The sequence below is a fragment of the Volvox carteri genome, assembly GCF_000143455.1.
Source record: "Volvox carteri f. nagariensis unplaced genomic scaffold VOLCAscaffold_5, whole genome shotgun sequence".
NCBI classification, from domain to species: Eukaryota; Viridiplantae; Chlorophyta; class Chlorophyceae; order Chlamydomonadales; family Volvocaceae; genus Volvox; species Volvox carteri.
In genome coordinates, this window is record NW_003307548.1 from 1,106,282 (window position 1) to 1,121,010 (window position 14,729).

The window sequence follows — 14,729 nt, forward strand, 5'->3', positions numbered from 1 at the left end:
AACAGCCGGCGACAAGGCAGTACACAACTGCGCAGGCTCATCATGCGCTTCGCAAAATTCGTCACAAATGGCGTCGTGCGAACACTACTTGCAGATCCGTAATTGGCATTGAGGAGAATGAACGAGCCGTGCATAGATACATTTAACGCTAGCCCCATGCGCTCTCAACTGCACGCCGCCAGTTTGCCCACGACCTGCTGCACTGGGAGCGGCGTGGCTGCAGCACGGGAAACCGCCGTACCCAGCTTGGTTAACCCCAGTGTGGGGCGCTTAAGGGTGTACGTTTGCGGCCACAGGAATGCCTGTATGAATTCGCAGTACGCGGCCTGCGATTCATGTCGTATTAAGTGGCCGGATAACACTTCCAATGCCACCAAGCTTAGTACCTTCATATACCCCTTAGGTACCTTTTAAGAACTGCATGAATAGAATGATATGACATGGCACAATATAGGCAGTCGCGCATGTGTATACACCAAGAAACAGCAGTTGTGCAAATTTTCTCGCCTGACCGCACGCTGGCCGAACTACTACTTGTCATCTCCTTCGGGGAATAAACCTCGAAGGGATAAACCAAAGGGTAATGCAAGCTACGACTGTAACCGGTATAAGCAATTTGATGCATCCTGAAATCGCTGTCGCTTTTAATCTACCAAATTGCCGTTGTGGACAAATCTCTCGACAGGTTCCCCACCCGGCTTCCCCGACCATTTATTTGTTGGCGCTGCACGCAGACCGCTTCTGCAAATACGAGTCGCAAGCACCTTCATAGCTAAACTGGCACCTACGGACTACTGGCACCTACGGACTACACGTATGGCACTAAGGCGTCAGGCACCCGCGAAATGCTCCGGCAAGCCCCAAGTCGATACATAGCACTGTATGGTCCTGTGTCGTCCTCATGCATCACAAATTGGCCAGTTGGGCCGAAACCGCTGGCGGCTGGGCATCGCGGGTGGCGAGCGCCTCCCAGCGCACACCCCTTCTCTGCTGTCCTCCTCCCGATGCAGCTGCCAGGTGTGGACTGGTCCCCGTTACTGCTCCGCTCTAGCCTCCTCGCACCACAGCCTGATGCTGTGATCCGCTGCACCACTGGCTACCTCAGGAGGAGCGACCGCCTGCTGGGACACCCCGCCCTTGCCGCCACTCTTGCCGCCGGGTGCAACTGCAGCGGCACGGCCCACCGGGCCCCGCACCCACGTCACGCAATGCACCGGACCAGAGTGGCCCTGCAACAACGCCACACACCGCCGCGCCCTGAGGTCCCACACCCGGACAGTGGCATCGGTTGACGCGGAGGCAAGTCGGCGGAACAGAGCACCACCGGCCTTGGGCCCGCCGACACCGGTGCCACCACCGCTTCGCTGCACTGCCACCGGCTCAAACGCCACGCAGTTGACAAAGTGCGTGTGGCCTGTGAGCACCGCGATGCACTTGCCACTGACGTGCTCCCACAACCTCACGGAGTTATCACAGCCTCCGGAGGCCAGCAGTGAGCCACACGCCGAGTAGGCCACGTGGTTGACGTAATGGTCGTGGCCGTGCAGGGTCCGCCGGGCCTGGCCGCTGGCCGTGTCCCACACACGGATGGTGCCGTCCTGTGACGCCGACGTCACCGTACGGCCGCCGTCCGCTGGGCAGTACACCACGCAAGTGACATAGTTACTGTGACCCCACAGCGTCGAGAGGCAGGTTCCGGAAAGCGTATCCCACAGCCGCACGTGGTTATCCTCTGCACCGGTGGCCAGATGGCCGTTGGCGGCGGGGCTCCAAGCCACGCTGCGGATACGGTCCGTGTGGCCGTACAGGGTTCTGGAGCAGGTCGCCTGAACCGGCTGCGATCCATCACCTAGATCTATGTCCCAGATGCGCACCGTCAGGTCATGGGAGACGGAGGCGAGCTGCCGCTGGCTGGGGCGCAACGGCAGGGGTGGCGCTGGCGGTGGCGGCGCCCATGCGACGCACGTCACGCAGCTATCATGACCTGATAATGTTGCCAGCCAGCGCGCATTGACGCTGTCGTACAGCCGTAGCGTCTTGTCCTGAGAGGCCGTGGCGAGCAGGGAGCCGTCGGGGCTGAGCGCGATGCAGGTGACATCGGCGGTGTGTGCGACGGCACTCACAGTGGCAGCAGCCATGGCAGCAGCCGTTTCAGCTTCTACCGTGCTGAATGTCTTGAGGCTCTTCTGTGTCATCTTGTCCAGCGTGCTTTTTGCAACGCCACCGCCGCTGCCGGCAGTGGTGGCTGCACCCTGGAGCCGGGAACTGGGAGTGGATCGCAGCGCTGCAGCTGCGGCAGCTGCCGCTGTTGACGCGCACGTGGCCGCAAACTCCGCCTCACACGCCGCCACGTCCCAGAGCCGCAGCTCCTTGGCCACACTTCCGCTGGCCAATGCGCGGCTGTCAGGGCTAAAGCTCACCGCCGTCATCCACTCGGCCTGCCGCAGTAACGCCGTACACAGCACGGGTACTGCAGGCGCCGCCGTGGTGGCTGCACCTCCACCCAGTGTGGGTGTTACATCCCAGATTCGCATAGTGTTGTCGGAGGAAGCGGAGGCGAGGCGGCGGCCATCCGGGCTCCAGGAGAGGGAGCGGACCAGCTCGGAGTGGCCTGCATGTGGGCGAGGGTGAGGACGCTTAAAGATCGAATGGGCAACTGAAGGAGCGAGGGAGTATGGTGGGGTTGAACCCACTGACCAACGACGTACGAGGCCACCCGTGATGGCACGCTAAGGTGGCAATCCTCCCCTTACTCACAGCAGCCTACATCCTAGCTCCCCTCCTGCGGCAAATACAGGACACGAGGAGAATGTTGTCTCAGCTACCCGGTCCCCGCCTCCAGAGGCCCCTCTCCCTCTCGCCTCCTCGCGCACCTGTAGCTGTCGCCACACACTGGTTGGTCCTAGTATCCCACAGACGTATCACCTGCAGCACCAGTGTACAGTGGCATTGGGGAAGTTTCTCCGCAGCTGCGTCGTTCGCCTGGAATGGGACATGCAACTTAAGGTGTAACACACATCCAAGGGCAGTGGGTAATGGAACTAGCCAACGGGTTACAGTGGGGGGCCACAGCCTGCAATACCTTCTTTCACCGACGCGACCACCACGCAGGTCGAGAGGGTCACGGACGAGGCAGCTGTGGTGCTCGACAGCGTAATCGGCGAGAAGCTGCCGGCCAACCAGCCCCAACCTACTTGGCTACTGGCATTTAGCGAAGGCTTCACTGCCTGGCCACCAACATAATCACCAACCTGATTATTGCCCAGACTCCACCACTTTCCTGAGCTTGCCAAGGTGATATCGTTTTCTCTACCTGGTGCCAATTCAGCACCGTTAGCCTGGCCCCCAACGCGTGCCCCGTCCCTCCCAAGTCCTCCCACCTGGTCCCAACCGCAGCTCGCCAGCCGCCGTCCGCCGTCATTGGGACTAAATGCAATCCCCAGCACCTTGCCTGTATGACCGCTCAGCGTCACCGCCATCTTGCCCGCCGGCAGTGCCCACAGCCACACCTCCGCGCCATGCGCCCCCGCCAGCCTCCTGCCGTCAGGTGCCCAGGCCACCCCCTGCAGCCCCCCCTGCCCCCCTGGGAGCACCTGCACACACGTGTAGCTGCTGCTGCTGCCGTTGTCATCACCGCCTGCACCACTGATTCGGACCGCCAGCCCCATAGCCACGTCCACATCCATCTCCAGACCACCGCTGGAATGGCGCTGCCGCTGGCGCTCGTCCCGGCGGCCCGCGGCGGGGTTGAGTGGTGACGGTGCCAAGCCGCCCGTGCTGCCTCTGCGTCCGCGTTGCTGTTGTTGCGCAGTTGCGGGTCTCTTGGGCGCTGGTGCCCACATTCTCAAGGAGTCGTCCTGGGAGGCGGTGACCAGCCTCAGCGCCTTGCCGCGCTCGGGGGGGCTGAAGGCCACTCCGGTGATTGCGGCTGTGTGACCGGACAGTACGGCGGTGCACTGCCCCGTGGCAGCATCCCACAACCTGCACGTCATGTCGTTACTGCCGCTGGCTATGACCTGACCGTCGGCACTCATGGCCAGGCAGGTCACATCGGCCTTGTGACCCTGCAGGGGAACATGCAGAGATATCGTCATGTGGGTAACGTAAGGGGTAGAGCGGCGGCCTCGGTGAGCCCTGTTTAAGCGGATCGCGGTAGGGGTACAGAGCTGCGCAGTGGTGGGGTACAACCAAGCATGGTGCTGGTAAGCGCAGCAACCATAATCATCACTCGCATCTCATCGCGCACGCGTCATGTGGCGGAGGAGGACGTGGGCGGGAGATGCAAGTGCAGGTTACTACCCTTTTAAGCCAACGAAGCCATCAAAACACGTGCAGTGTCTCATGCCCCGTTCTTTCTCCGGAGCCATCTACCGGATTCGTGCTTACCAAAAGTACGGCGCAGCAGGTTCCGGAGCTAATGTCCCACACTCGCAGCTCGTGGCCCCCCCCGCTACTGGACACGAGCTGGCGGCCGTCCGGAGAGAACACCACTGATGTCACATTGCCCGTGTGGCCCTTGGGGAGGCAGGGGGCAGGGGGGAGGGGACAGGAAGGGGTCAGGCGCAGCGGAGACACAGAGCCGCTTAGTGGCCTTAGGGAAAAAGGGCAGTGCAGCGGCCGGGCAGCAGCACACGGCAAGGGCCTTAGCCTCTGTAGGCGCCAAGGCTGGGAATATCAGGCAGACACGGCGGCGCGTGCCGAAATACACACAAGAGACTTGCTCGCCAAGCGCAGGCCCGCCTTCTCCCTCCTTCACACCGCAGCCCACAAACACGCACCTTGAGTACGGCTTGGTCCGCCGGCCATTCGTCGTATGATGGCACGGCAACCCTCGTCCGCCAGCCCTGGTTAGCGGCACGCAGAGCCACCCGGTACAGCTCCGACCCAATGGGGCTCATCAGTGCCGTACCCAGCACCGCATCTCCCGCGCCTACCCCAGCAGTCCCCGAGGTGGCCAGCAGTAAGTCGTGCTGCTTGGCTCGGAGCCAGCGCAGGGCGTCACGGCTGAGGCGGCTCGAGTGGCCCATGGTTCCCAATGCACGAATCACATTGGCACTGTAGCCACGAGCGAACACAGCCTGCGGGTGCGGTTGGTTAGGTCGGTTATGGCACCATGGGGACGGCGAGGAAGAGGATAGGGCAGTGCAAGGGTTGGTGCACCACAGTACAATACATACGCAGTCCTTTCCCCGTCCCAGCCCACCTCAATAAATCCGAAGCTGGACACCACGTCATCCAGGAGCTCCGCCGCCAGTGGCCCCGCCGCCGCCAGGTGGGTGACCAGGTACTTGAGGCAGTAGGTGGAGGGGCTGGTGTTGCGGGTGGTGGTCAGGTAGCGACCCAACAGCAGGTGACCCTGAGGCAGCGGGCAGTAGAGGGGCGGGGTTGAGAGGGGGAAGCACGAGGGAGGAAGAACAGAGGGTGCAGGGGATCAGGAACAAAGCGCCGTACAGGCCCTGACAGGATCCGAACACGAGACTCCAGGTAGACACTGGGGGATAAGGCCCTAACACGTAATAACCACTGTCCGCTGGCTGGGTGGACACCCGGGTGAGAGCCGGGAAGGAATGGGGCGGTCAAGGACAGAAAGGTACACCTCGAAGGGCCAAGGGGGTAAGAGGAAAGGATAGGGCCCAGGAAAGCGGCTCCTCCCCCCTCGCCCACCCACCTGCGCCAGGTCCATGCTGAAGGAGGGGCTGGGCGCATTGGCCGCAGCCACAGCCGCCGCCTGCGCCTGAGCAGCAGCAACAGCCTCACCCTCCAGTGCCGCACGGGACGCCGGGGAGGGCCGAGACCGCTGGAAGATGCTGTTGCTCCCCCCACCGCCACGGCCGCCGCCGCCAGCGCCTCCACTCGCCGCATTTCCAGTCGTGGTGTTTTTGCCGTGCAGACGGCTAAGGAGGCTGCGGCTGGTGGTGCTGCTGGCAGCGGTCGGAGTCGTGGGTGAGGCCGTGGGGTTGGCACATGACATGATGCTCTTATCTGAAACCTGGCGGCTATCTAGCTGGCTTGAGCTGGCACCGGAACCAGAACCCACGACAGCGTCCAGCAGCAGCCAGTCTGAGGAGTCAGTCGCGTAACAGGCGGTCGTGAGGGGCAACGGGTGTCCGAGGTGCTGCAGCTTAAATGGGTGGGTGGCTAGGTGAGTGCGTGGATTTGGACATGTGGGATCCGTGGAAAGTTTCTGGAATACGCAATGCGGCTACTGTTGCACTCGCGAGTCCTGGACAGACTCCACACCTCACCGCAACGCACCACACTGCCCTACGTTCGCCGGCCGCCGCAGCCTCCTGGGGCTACCCACCCGCCAGGCTCTTGTGCAGTGTGAGCAGGTGGTGCTCGTCCACGTAGAACAGCACCGGAAAGCCGGGCAGCAGCGGTACCGCATGACCGAGACCCAGCTGCTGAACCAGCGACTGGGATAGGGGCTCCTGAGCAGCCAGCAACACATTGAGAAGCTTGGACACGTCCATACGCTTCCGCAAGTCGTACCACTCATACGCCTTGCGAAACACCTTGCCGTACACGCGGTACAGCGCCGTAAGGTTGGCGCCGGCACCGCCGCCGCTATGGCCGCCCATCAGCGCTGCTGCCTTAGCCGCCAGCGGGCTGGCCATTCCACCCAGTAGGGAAGCCAGCAGCGGACCGCCGCCGCCACCAGCACGGCGGCTCTTCCCACCGCCGTCGGGGCTGGCGACGGCCGCCGATGGCGACGTGTCTCCGTCCTCCTCTTCTTTTTCACCCCCAAGGCAAGCTTTCACGACGGTGTGATACACCATGACGCCGCCTCCGCCTTTGCCACCTCCGCCGGCTGCAGTGCGCCCTTCGGCGCTGGCCCCCAGTGCCAGTGACTTCACGAGCTGCGAGGGCCTCATATAGATGGAGCCGCCCTGGTGATGGAATGTCCGCTCCAGGGCAGGAACCACCTGGCCGCTGGCGGCGTCAGGGCGGGTGGTGACGAAGAATCTCACCTCCGGGGGCAGCCGCTGCAGGTGCTTGGTCAGCAGCTGCAGCGCCCGGTTGCCGCAAAGAACGGGATAGCGAGAGACACCGATACCGGCGCCGCCGCCACCACCGCCGTTGAGGATGCCGGCGGCCACAGCGACGGGGGCGGTGGGTGTTGGGCCGCTACCTTCAGCGCCAGATGTGCTGCCAGCAGCACAAGGGGCGGCTGGTGCGGTGAAGGGCACCGGTTCCGCCTCGTCCAACGCGTCAAGAACAATAACCTGGGACATCCGAACGGGGTTGCGGTGCAGCAGCCCCGACAAGAGGCACGGTGAACGGCCTTAGGACGGCTACGGGACATGCCATGGGGATTAGCCCGTCGCGAATACTCATACGCACAAAGCACACTAAGTACACAGACTACGAAGGAAGAGGGATTTTAAAGTTGACCAGGCAATAGGCATGGGAGAGGGAACCGGCAACGTTTCTCGCCTTAGCTCACCACGGGTTGTCTGACGCCTTGCAACGGCCGCAGCAGCAGCAGCTCGAAGGCCCGGTCCACATCCGTGAGTTGGGCTACCTCCGCCACATCGCACTCGAACAGTGAAGAGCAGACCGAGGGAATCCTGCCAGGGGCGTATGGCCGGGGGCCTGATGTGGCGGTGAGGCGGCGCAAGGTTTTCTGCCGGGCCGCCGTGTCGCGCTGCACCAAACTCCTGCGGTCCCTGGAGCGCGTCTCACGGTGGTCCTAAGCTTTCTCTGATTGCAGGTACCCTTCGGTGCCCCAGGCCGGTCCCGCCTTAGCGGCGCGGGACGAAATGTTGGAAACTGCCACGGGTCGGATTGCGGTAATGGAGAGGGCCACGCGCCCCGCCGTACAGCCCATCCTGTCCCGTCCCGTACCGCCCTAACCCTCACCGCCCTGCTCCCCCACCTGGACGCCAGTTGGAATGCCATGGTCTTGATCACCCTCACAGGGTCCAGCCTCCGCTGGTCGTTGTACTTGAGGAAATGGTAGGCACATGTGATGTGGGTGCCCAGAGCTGAGCCACCGGTGCTAGGGGTGGCGGCGGAGGCTCGGGGCGCTGTGGGCGATGTGAGGCGGCGTACCAGCTCGGCGGAGATGGTGCTCTTGCCCTCACCAGCACCTGGGCCAGCAGTACGCGGGTCGTCAGGCGGGTGGCCAGGGCGGGGATGGGATGTGCTAGTGTGCGAATGGATAATGAAGATTATGAAAAAGGAGGTTGGGTAAGAGTGGGTGTCCATTCCGATTCGGGACCGACCTCTCGACCACGGTGGTCGGAGGGGAGCAGGGGAGAGAGACTGCCGGGTGCCGCAGATGGGGAGCAGCTTCACACTGTAAGGAAGTGGGGTAGGTCGAGGAGGCCATCCAGTGTTCAGTTGTTGCAATATTGTGTCGCGGAGGGAAGCCAGGTATGCGAATACACACACACACACACACACACACACGCGCGCGCGCGCGGGCACATGTGATGTGAGAGGGGGTGCTGGGCCCCTTCGCAGCAACCCCGATTAAAGGCCTCGCCGCCCACTCGCCTTGCCGCCCTCCTTTCCCCCCATACAGCTACCCACCCGACACGACGCACATGGCTCTGCAGCCCCCTGCTGCCCCTGCTGCCCGGGAGCACATCCCCTCCAGCCATCTCTCCACTTCACTGAACTCCCAGGCCGTGTCCCGGGACCTGTCCTGCAGCCTCCGGAGGTCCACCGAATAGCTGAGCGGCTCCAGCAACAGCTGCAACTTGAGCTTGGAGTTGAAGGCCTCAGGCGAACCGTGCTGGCGACGAACCTGACTTGAGAAGGGGCCCCGGAGAGAGAGAGGGGGGCCACGTAACCCGTACACGCACACACGTTTTTCCTTGGGGTTGCATTGGCTTACCACAACACACGCGCTGTGTCATGGCTCTAGGCAGCTCCTGCTAAGCTCATCGTGCGACTTACATAGCCAAAGGAACAAGTGAATGAAAAAGCGCTCCCCCTATCGCAGGCCACACCTAACCCCGCAGCAAGCTGCAAAAAAACCACAGAACCAGGTAAACATTCCAGGAAACTCCACCCACCCACCCAGCAAGGTTACCAACGTTGGACTGCAGGAGTAGGCCCAAGCTGGTTGCCTAATCCAGCCCCAGCGCCGTTCCAGCAGGTCTGTGGCGATCCATGTTTTGCACCCTCCTCCTCAGCCTAGCGGAGCCTTTTCTGCCTGCCTCTTCCTCTCCCTCCGCCCCTCCCCCCCTCCCACCTCTCGCATGATCATCTCCTTGTCCGCCGGTCTGAAGCACTCGGCCCTCTCCACGTCCAAGTCCGCAAACACGGCTGCGCGCTCCAGCGGGGCCAGGGACATGTGCAGTCCGTCAGGGCCGTGAGCCGCAAGAGTGTGGGCCCACTCAAACACGCACCACGCGCGAGTAGAGGGGTTGCAGCTGCGAAGGTTGGAGTTCAGGAGGGAGACCCGGAGGGTAGGAGGCAGCAAGTGGGAGGCAGGAGGGCCGGGGATGAATAGGAAAGACCCACGAAAGAGGCATCGAGGATGCACTAATGTAAGGAGTTAAGGAGGCACTAGTCAAGGCGAGAGTGAAGGGAGTCTGAGGCCGAAGCTGCAACCCCCAACATTCCTCCACTCCAGAACTCCATCGCACCCGATATCTGGTTAGCCACCCAGTCACTAAGCCACCCCACCTAGCCATCAAGCTGCGTGCGCCAAGATCTCCCTCAGCCAGCCCATCTACCCTCCCACCCACCCCTCACCCACCGTGTGAGGTCCATGACCACCAGGGTGCCCCCACTGCATGCCGCCACCACATCTGCAAAGGCCGCAATGTCCGCCTTGTGCGCGGGGTTGCTCTCGTGCTGGCACACCGCCAGCACATCCAGCCACACCCGGGTACTGTCGTCGGCGGAGGCCAGGAAGTCAAACACCTGGTGGACAGAAGAGGGGGAGGAGAACAGAGGAAGGGCGTCGGTCTACACGCAAGCCAGCAGGGCCAACCGCAGCTCAATACTGTAAACGAGGTACTTCCAGACGGCCACTACTGCAAACCCTCGCGCAGAGACCCATAGGACAGGACTTTAGTCCTCAGCCCACTTTTCTTGCATCCATCATACAACCAAAGCACACCATTATAGCCCCCGGCCCCGCCCACCCTCCCGCTTTCACCTCTGCCTACCTTCCTGAACAGCAGCTCTATGCTATTGGACCACGCATGGCTGATGAAGTACATGGGGCGGCCCACATCCCCCTCCGTGGGGTCCAGCAGCCCCGGCAGCTCCACCAGGCGGCACCTACCCGCGGGGGCAGTCACCACCTTGACCCACTGCTGGCACACATCGGTGGTGCTCACACTGCTGTAACGGTCGTCGCCGAAGTGCTTGCGGATAGCGGCTCGCAACTTGCGCAACCCCCGCAATGACACGCCCTTGCCCACGGTGGCCAGGGCAGGGGGGAGCTCAGGCTCGGCTGCGGGCAGGCGTGGAAGGGGAGGCTTGGGCGGTTGAGGCCTGAGGAATAAACACTGAAGACCTGGATGAGAAGGCGTGGGAAAAATGCTAGGTGTGTGCTGGGGGATTCCGGGGGTCGCAAGGTAGGTATCTTTGCGTTTTGCGCTGTTCTCTGGCCTCCAAACGCAGTGGAGATGTGTCTTGCAGGCGGGCGGAAGGGGGAAGGTGATCTCGGAGCGGGTGGAAGAGGAGAGAAGTCTTTGCTTGGACATCTTGCAAGGGGAAGCATTTAGACGATGTGGACCATAAAGCATGGAAAAGAGTTTTCTGGGTGTGGCAGCGCTTCTTTCTCCCTAAAGCCGTGGCCTTGCCTCCACGATGCGCTGCAGCTGCGTTCCCTACCGCCAGACACCGCACCTTCCAACACGCTTTTCAGCTTTTTCTTAGTTACTGAGGGCAACTCCGGCTGAGGAATTATGAGGGCCCTTGCGCTCACAGTGTCCACCGGGGGAAGCTTGGGTCGCGTGGGGCTGCGCTGCGGCGCGGGCGTGCCAGGCGCGACACTGCTGTCGGGGGACTTTCCAGCTGATTGGAAGGGTTCAGCGGCAGACGCTGGTGCTGGCGCCACCTTGTCTGTGCGTTGGCTTGAGCAAGTCGAGCCCATCGCCGTCTGTTAACGTGAAGAATGCGTCCCCTGGCGGGGTGATACTTAATCTGCTGTTCGCTTGTCATGGACAGCAACACTGTGCCTAGTCCAGGCTTTGGCCATATAGCGAATCCCCGCTTGGCAGGATGGGCGTTTTTGTAAGAAGATCTACAACGGGAGCTTTTGGCCCATGCAAAAAGTGTTTCTAAGTATACCGGGAGCGCGCACGCTTCATCGTGTCGTTGAGTTATACAAGTTTTAAAGGCCAAAAAATTAAGCGATGCTTTCTCAGATGTGTTTCTTGAATATGAATACAGTAGTACCTTGTCCAGAAAGCGTTAAAACTAGTCAAGGAACCCGCAGAACACAGTCCTACAAACGCATGATTTATTATAATGCCCCCGAAATTATATACACGCAAACTATATTATCTAGAACCCAAGCAAATATGATGTCTGTAAAGGATCCTTCTACGACGACGCCCGTACAACAGAAACGTTTTCATTTTCGGATGGAGGCTCGGCAGAATTCATCAGCTCCTATTGCTAAGGCCATCTGACTATCACGCGTTCCACGGCGATGGCCGTGGATGAAAGGAAATGGAGGGAATTGATGCTGTGGTCTGTCCAGTATCCAAAGCGTCGAAAGGTGCATGAGCGTTATCCAGCAGAGCCGCAAGAGCTGCGTCAGATGCTTTGTTCGTAACTTAACTGCCTACAGTGTGGCTAAAGTTATCGCCACGGAACCTATGACGCCTTATGAATGGGAGAATGGGGCAGTGTGCCATAATCGCCCTCCAGTAGAATCTAGTCAGGCGCGTCCGAACCCCCGGCCTGGCGCCAGTCAGTGCATGGCAAGAGGTTATGCTATTATAAATACAACAGTGCACTTCTGTTTAGGCTTCAGAGCATTACGAGCGCTACTCTTCGTGCCACAGCCTCTGTTTTCGGCCAGTTTACAATTTACAGTATTCAATTGTATAGAAGCAAAAGGCTGAATGCGCACATAGCATAAAGCACGGCCGCGCGGACACCCGGCGTTGAACGTGAAGCCTCACTGGAGGGGTCCAACCGACTTTGCCATCAGCGCGTACCGATATGTCATGTTGCAAGCTCGCAAGAGCTCGTAAGGCCCAGACGAGCCAGCGAGTTATAGCGTAGTCCAAAGAAGAAAGAAAAGGGTAAAAAGAAAAGAGTTCTGAACACAACATGCTGGTGGTGAGTTGCCGAACCCAAAGAGTACACTCTGAAGTCGGATGGGGTGAATGGATTAGGGTGCCCCTCTAGCAGGGGAGAGCAGGGAACTGCCTCGGGAAGGAGGCCACTGGTGAAGCTGTACCACCCTGTAACAACAACAACAACATGCGAGAGAAAACATAACTAGGGTAAGCGAGCTCGGGCTTACTACTCGGCTATCACGTGCGTCGCCTCTGTTGGAAAGTGACCGACATTCATATACCAGTGAATGGTGACAGCAGTAATAGGACCCGTGAGGGGTCCGGCGCTTTGCTCTGTTTAATAGCTTCGTCCAGATGTTGTATACGATCTGCGCAAGTCCGCGCTGATCATCTATCTCCATGACGGACTCCATATTAGGCACGGGCTCGATATCAGTCTGGCGTACACCTAGGATGAGAAGATCTTCCCGTAGGTTACCATAATTGGATGGGAACACCGCCCTGTGATTGAGCGCACCCTGGGTGGCTCCCTCACGCGGAGGCCGGCCCTCCCAGCGATTGCCCAAATCCTTATGTGCTTCAGGTTGGGCTGTTGGAAAACAGGGGTTAGTAGGTCCAGTGACGGTGAGCGTGCCGCACGTACCTGCAGGCTTTGTGACTGCGGAGCGGCGGAAGACGAATTGCATGTGTTTTGGGAATGCCACGCAGCGTCCCAGCGCAGATCCCCCAGCAACATATATTGAGGCGGAAGAGCCGTTACTTGGGCCATCGGGCAGCGCCGGTGAAGCTCTCCAGGTCTACTTTTCCCAGCACCACCACCTCCCACCTCCGGAAACGCCAGCACCGTGGCCCTTCCTCCACAGAAGAAAAGGCACACTCAAGCCAACACTGCCGCCACCGGTCCCAGTCAGCAGCCAGCACCTCTCCTGCCCACCACCCCCAACACCACCGCTCCCGAACAGCAGCCGGCAACACTCCTGCCCCCCGCCACCCCCAATGCCACCGCCAACCTGCAACGGAAGCGCACCAAGTCCACCAATAAGATCGATGCCGTTGGTGTCCCCCCGGGTTTGAGCGGCCTCGTAATCCCAACGAGGACATTATTTGGCTGACTGACACTTGTGGTGGTGATTTCAAGAGCTGGGCCTATGCACTTCAGGGCTCGACGACGGTCATCTGTTTTTTTGCGACACACATAAGGAGGGTAACGCCACCATTTCCCGCACGAACTGGGATCGCTCAGCTTACACCCGGCACGAGGCCTCCTACTCCCACAAAGCGGCTGTAGTCCAGTACACACAGGATCAGCAGCAACAGCAAACTGACAAGCACCTGGGCATGACCGAGGTTGCCGACAATCCCTTGTTGGCTCTGTTTTGTGGCGCATACATGGTCCTGTACCAAGCCATGCCTTTCACTCACTTCCCAACGATCTGTGAATACATGGACTGGCTTAAAGTACCAAACATCACCGGCTTAAGTTCAACGAAGGTCTTTTTGTGAAGCTGAGTATGTCGGGTCCTTGAAGAAGGAGGATGCAATGTTGAAGGGGGCGATGGCCAAGTACAAGTCCTCCACTAGGATGCACCTTACACGCATATCACCGATAAGGTCGAGAATATCCTTCACGCCCCGCGCTTCAACCGCATGCGGTCGGCGATGAATAGCTCGGGGGCGATGCTAACTTCATGGCGCAAGAACTTGCTTGGCAACGAACCCTTGCCCCCCCTGCAATGTGTACGGGACGTGGAGCCCTGAAATGCTGTCTCTTTTGGCGCCGGAAGGCGCCAAATTTTTTTTAGGTTTATTGACCGAAATTATGCCCTCCCGCAGCCGTAGAAACCGATTTGCCGACCTCTGGCCACGCTTATGATGGCTTGAGGTCTTGGCTTATAAAGGTGACACTGTTGAGTTCTTTGTCGTTTATAATGAGTAATACATCCAACTTTGGCCAATAAAACAAGGTTATGTGTAAGAACCAATTTTTTATTACGGCGCTCGTCCATCCCCACTAGCCAGCATTTCCGCGCCTCAGGCGGACTTGCACGCCGGACAGAAAGTGACATCGGTGTTAGCACGCCACGTTATCAGAATGTCAGGTCAAAGGTGAGGCACTCAACGCTCAACGGCTCAAGAGGTCAGAGTCTGAACCCATTCGGGTCGTACCTAAACTCCCGAAAACATAAGTAGAGTTCCCGAAGCCGGCCGGCTTGCAGAAATAGGATCATACGCCGTATACGAAAAGGGTTATGCGGCCCGAAGGGCCGCCTGACGACCTAAGTCCGCGGTCAATGATGAAGAACAGGTCGCGGCCCTGTAACAATTATTGTACTGAAAGACAGAAATAGACCCGTTCCCTAAACCAGAAATACCCCGTTTGCCGATGTCTGCTCCTAATAGGGGGATCTAGTTGCTCGTTATCCGTTGTGCAGTTGCGCTGCGGCCCGGTTCTTCGGTAGACCGGTACTCCAGCTAAAATAATTACAAACCATCGGTCGTATTGAA

General features: G+C 59.9%; 1 protein-coding gene across 1 annotated transcript; it reads right to left on the bottom strand.

Moving 5' to 3' along the window:
* Nucleotides 1-1,034: 1,034 nt before the first annotated feature.
* Nucleotides 1,035-12,910, bottom strand: VOLCADRAFT_87388 (uncharacterized protein; the record flags this gene model as incomplete). Its single annotated transcript, XM_002947189.1, has 18 exons — nucleotides 1,035-2,611; nucleotides 2,874-2,925; nucleotides 3,381-4,064; nucleotides 4,387-4,515; nucleotides 4,779-5,078; nucleotides 5,204-5,356; nucleotides 5,669-6,060; nucleotides 6,305-7,226; nucleotides 7,448-7,571; nucleotides 7,880-8,093; nucleotides 8,229-8,302; nucleotides 8,553-8,755; nucleotides 9,206-9,386; nucleotides 9,716-9,882; nucleotides 10,131-10,420; nucleotides 10,819-10,936; nucleotides 12,452-12,813; nucleotides 12,868-12,910. The coding sequence occupies 18 exons, from the start codon at nucleotides 12,908-12,910 to the stop codon at nucleotides 1,035-1,037; spliced, it is 5,985 nt and encodes a 1,994-aa protein (XP_002947235.1).
* Nucleotides 12,911-14,729: the final 1,819 nt, after the last annotated feature.